This window comes from Dipodomys spectabilis, unplaced genomic scaffold (assembly GCF_019054845.1).
Source record: "Dipodomys spectabilis isolate Male_0828 unplaced genomic scaffold, ASM1905484v1 ptg000463l, whole genome shotgun sequence".
NCBI classification, from domain to species: Eukaryota; Metazoa; Chordata; class Mammalia; order Rodentia; family Heteromyidae; genus Dipodomys; species Dipodomys spectabilis.
In genome coordinates, this window is record NW_024871140.1 from 4,830,303 (window position 1) to 4,834,672 (window position 4,370).

Consider the following 4,370-nt stretch of genomic DNA (forward strand, 5'->3'; position numbering starts at 1 on the left):
TGAGGTGGCATATTCGTGGTCTGCATTCAGACCCTGTGGCCCTTTGAGGACACAGGAAGACTCGGATGATAACTTGGCAACCCAGGTAGAAACCAAGCCAAGTGTGAGCGTTTGAAGCTGCAGTTTGGCTGCCATCGTGTCGGCAGAAAGAAAGAATTCAGGCCCCATGTCAACCAGTACAAAGGATAAAAACGGATTCAACCGGAAATTCAATATGGCACCACATATGGGATACATGAGTGTGGTTATAAAACAGGCCACATATTTTTTTTGAACAGTCTCCTACATGTGATCTGAGGACATGTGTAACTACCATAATGATTCTAGGAATCTGTATTTAATTTGAGTTGGGGTAGTGGCAGGGGTTGGAGATCTGAAGCCGCCACAGGTTTGTGGCAGATGGCTCTGTGTCAGCTTTGACAAGCAGCCAGGCTCAGCTTCCTCTGCAGATTTTCTTTTCTCTCTGATCAGGTAAATATGGGCACACTCTGGAAAGTTCTTCAGATTCTGCTTTAGGTTGCAAGTTTGTGACTTAGCCACATCTGTTACAAATCTTCCTTAGGTTCTCTTGTAAGCAGAGACCTGAATTTACCATGTAGGGCTGACCAATCAAACGGAGTTATTTCACCCTTATAGAGATGTTTCCTTACAACATCTGGTCTCTTGCAGAAATTCTGGAGTCCTTTTGAAAGCTGTTCAGGTGTATAATACAGATATCCAGCGGGAAATATTTCGGGATAAACCAAATCTTTGGGGCAAAATGGATAGCAACCACAGTACACAGCTTCCAACATTGCCACTCCAAAGAATTCATGCTTAGCTGTTGAGATGACAACATCAGCCGTGCACAATACTTGGAAATAGTCATCTTTGCAGGGTAAGTAGCCCCAGCTTAAGACTGAAGATCCCAGTGCCTTTTTGGCCTCTGAAAATATATCTGGGTCATCTGTAAAAATTTCTCCGAGGACAGAGATGTGAAAAGGGAGTTCTAAATCTTTTAGGTGCAATAATACCTTAAAAAGTGTCTCTGGATCTTTGTCATGCTCCCACCTGTGAGGCCAGACAATGTACAATGGTCGTGGCTGATCATCAGCTCCATCCAAAATGTCACAAGGATTATGAATCAGATTCTTAAATTCACCATATGTAATGGATATTAGACCCATGTCTGATATATTGCTGGTAAATATTTTTCCCAATTATTTAGCTTTCTTTCTAGTTTGATTGCTATTTTTTACCTGTGCAGAAACTTATTTTAAGGTAGTCCCATTCAGTCATTCTCCAACTTGTTGTGACCCTGGAAATCTGTTCTGGAAGTTCCTGTCTGTGCCTATAAGTTCAAGTGTCTCTCATACTCAGTCCTGTAGTAGTTTCAGAGTTTCAGGCTTGATGTTAAGGTCTTTAATCCATTTTGAGTTGATGTTAGTGCGTTGTGATAGGCGAGGATCTACTTTTCATTTTCTGCATGTGGCCAGTTTTCCCAACACCCGTAGTTGAAGAAGTTTTGCCTCTTCCACTGTATGTCTTTGGCTCCTTTGTCAAATATCAACTGACTGTACATATGCGACTATATTTCTGGGTCCTCTAACCTGTCTCATTTATATTTGGGTCTCCTTTTGTGCCAGTACCAAGCTGTCTTTGTTATTATGGCTCTATAGTAGAGCTTGAAGTCCTGTATCATGATCCCTCCTGCATTCTATCTTTTGCCTAAAATTGTTTTGTCTATGCTAGGTCTTTTGTTGTTCCAAATGAATTTTTAGACTATTTTCTCTAATTCAGAAAAGTAGGTCATTGGAATTTTAATGGAAATTGCATTGAAGGTGTTTATTAATTTTGGCAGTATGGCCATTTTCACCATATTAATTCTACCTATCCAGGTACATGGGAAGTCTTTCCATTTCCTGGTATCCTCTATGATTCCTTTTTTTAGGTTTCTATAATTTTCATGAAATAGACCCTTTACATCTTTGGTTAGTTTAATTCCTAGATACTTTTTTTTAGATTATTGTGAATGGGGTTGTTTCCTTGATTTCCCTTTCTGCTTGTACATTGTTAGTGTGCAGAAAGGTGATGATTTTTGTGGGTTAATTTTGTATCCCGCTACTTAGCCAAATTGGTTTATAATCTATAAGAGTTTGGGGATGGAGCTTTAGGGATTGTTAATTTACAAAATAATGCCATCTGCAAAAAGAGATAATTTATCTTCTTCCTCTCCTGTGCGGATCCCATTAAAGTCTTTGTCTTGCCTTTTTGCTCTGGCTAAGAATTCCGGAACTATATTGAAGAGGAGTGGATAGAGTGGGCATCCTTGCCTTGTTTCTGTTTTTAGGGGAATTTGTTGTAGTTTTTCCCCATTAAGTATAATATTGAACTTTGATCTAAAATGTAAGGCTTTTATTATCTTATGAAATGTTTCTTCTATTTCTACTTTTTCCCAGATCTTTTAACATGAATGAATGTTGAATTTTATCAAAAACCTTTTCTGCATCAATGTTGATAATCATGTGATTCTTGACCTTGGATCTGTTGATGTGATGGATTACATTTATGGACTTACATATGTTAAACCATCCTTGCATTTCGGAATGAAGCCTACTTGGTTATAATGTATGATTTTTTGTTATGTTTCTGGATTCTGTTGGCTGCAATTTTATTGAGGAGCTGTACATATGTCTTAATCAAAGAGATTGGTGTGTAGTTCTTTTTTGTTGGGTCTTTGCCTGGTTTGGGTATGAAGGAGATATTGGCTTCATAGAATGAGTTTGGGATTACTCCCTCTGTTTCTATTTCTCTGAAGAGCTTGAGGAGTATGGGTCTTAGTTCCTCTTTAAAGGCCTTATAGAATTCTGTAGTGAATCCATCAGGTCCTGGGCTTTTCCTGTTGGAAGATTTCTGATTACTTCATCTCATTGTAGATTATTGGCATGTTTAATTGATTTATTTCTTCTTGGTACTGTTTGGGAAATTTGTATTTTTTTTCAGCTAGGAAAAGAATTTATTTACTGAACTGGTGCCCCCACCATGCATGGTGGAGAAGCATGGCTGAAAACGAAGGGTGTGATCTACCGCTGCTCCAGGACTTATCTAGACAGGGACAGGAAGAGGTGTGGCCAAGTGAGGGAAAGGTGTAGCCACACTGGATCCAGATGTGACCTCAGGGTCTGTGACCCTCCTAAGGTCAGATGGGAGTCATGTGACCAGAGGTGGCCCAGGATGTGACCTAGCAGGAGGGGAAGGAGAGGAAGGTGACTGCTTCCAGGTCTGCCAGTTACCTATGTAACAGATACTGGGCTGAAACTTAGTCAAGAGGGAGGGAGGTGTCCCTGTTCAGACCTTACATTCCAGCCTTTTGACAATTATGAAAAAGGTTGAAGATTCTCTCTGGCTACTTCCTGTTTTCATGGGGTATCAACAGTAGGTTAAAAGGCTGAGATGTGTTCCCCTCTGGAAGAAGACAGCAGGCAACAGATGTCACTTGGGCATTGAGTGCTTAGATGATATCTAGTGGAGGCAAATCTCTTGGATGAAGTCTGGAGAAGACTCAGGCATTGAGGGACTGAAAAAAAATACGGGAGCAAATAAATGGCAAGAGGGACTTTGGGCTGAAAATGTTGGTAGAAATGTCCCTAGGTATTTCTGACATCTGTTGACTAGGTAGAGAATAAGTCAAGTGATAAAGGCAAGAATATAATTCCTTTCCAGTTGAAAGGTAGACAAGTATTGACATTAGATGGGCAGACTTCTTTATTCTACTGGCCTCCTGGCTCTGGTTAATTTTGAAAGGGCAGGCACAAAGTGGCTGATGTGATATCATCTCCTCTTACTCCTCTCCATGTTCCCTTGTTCCCCAGACTGGCCGAGTCCAGGTGCTCATTGCTGGGATGGTTTGTCATATATGGTATTCAAGGAGGTTTAAACTCAATGCCTGAGCACTGTCCCTGAGCACGTCTGCTCAAGACTAACAATCTACCACTTTGAGTTATAGTAGCACTTGCAATGTTTGCTGGTTAGAGATAAGAGGCTTGAGCAAATTCTTCCTGCCTGGCTGTTTGCAGGTTAGTTGGGAAATGGAGTCTGAGGGATTTTTCAGCCCGGGCTGGCTTTGAACGGTAATCTATGGGACAAAAGCCCTTTGTTATTTCCAATTAAAACAACAAGGAGTTCAAATTGAGTAAGGAGAACTTACTTGGTCCTTATCAAGACTTGACCAAATATTCTGCAATGACAAAACTCATTAGATGTGAGAATCTTAGCACAGATATGCCCAATATTTTAGAATCACGTAGTCAGTACTAGAATATAACACAAAACAAAAAAGGCAAAACTCGAAACCTAAAATTTTTTACAATATTGTTTAGACATCTTTGCTA

The 4,370-nt window shown here is 40.2% G+C and overlaps 1 protein-coding gene across 1 annotated transcript; it reads right to left on the reverse strand.

Annotated features, from left to right (window-relative positions):
- Positions 1–545: 545 nt before the first annotated feature.
- Positions 546–1,166, reverse strand: LOC122098177 (glycosyltransferase-like domain-containing protein 1). The gene has a single exon (XM_042668671.1). The coding sequence runs from the start codon at positions 1,164–1,166 to the stop codon at positions 546–548; it is 621 nt and encodes a 206-aa protein (XP_042524605.1).
- Positions 1,167–4,370: the final 3,204 nt, after the last annotated feature.

What these genes read in the sequence shown, in the direction of transcription:
- LOC122098177 (XM_042668671.1), bottom strand. Translation starts at nt 1,166, where the DNA reads ATGGGTCTAATATCCATTACATATGGTGAATTTAAGAATCTGATTCAT.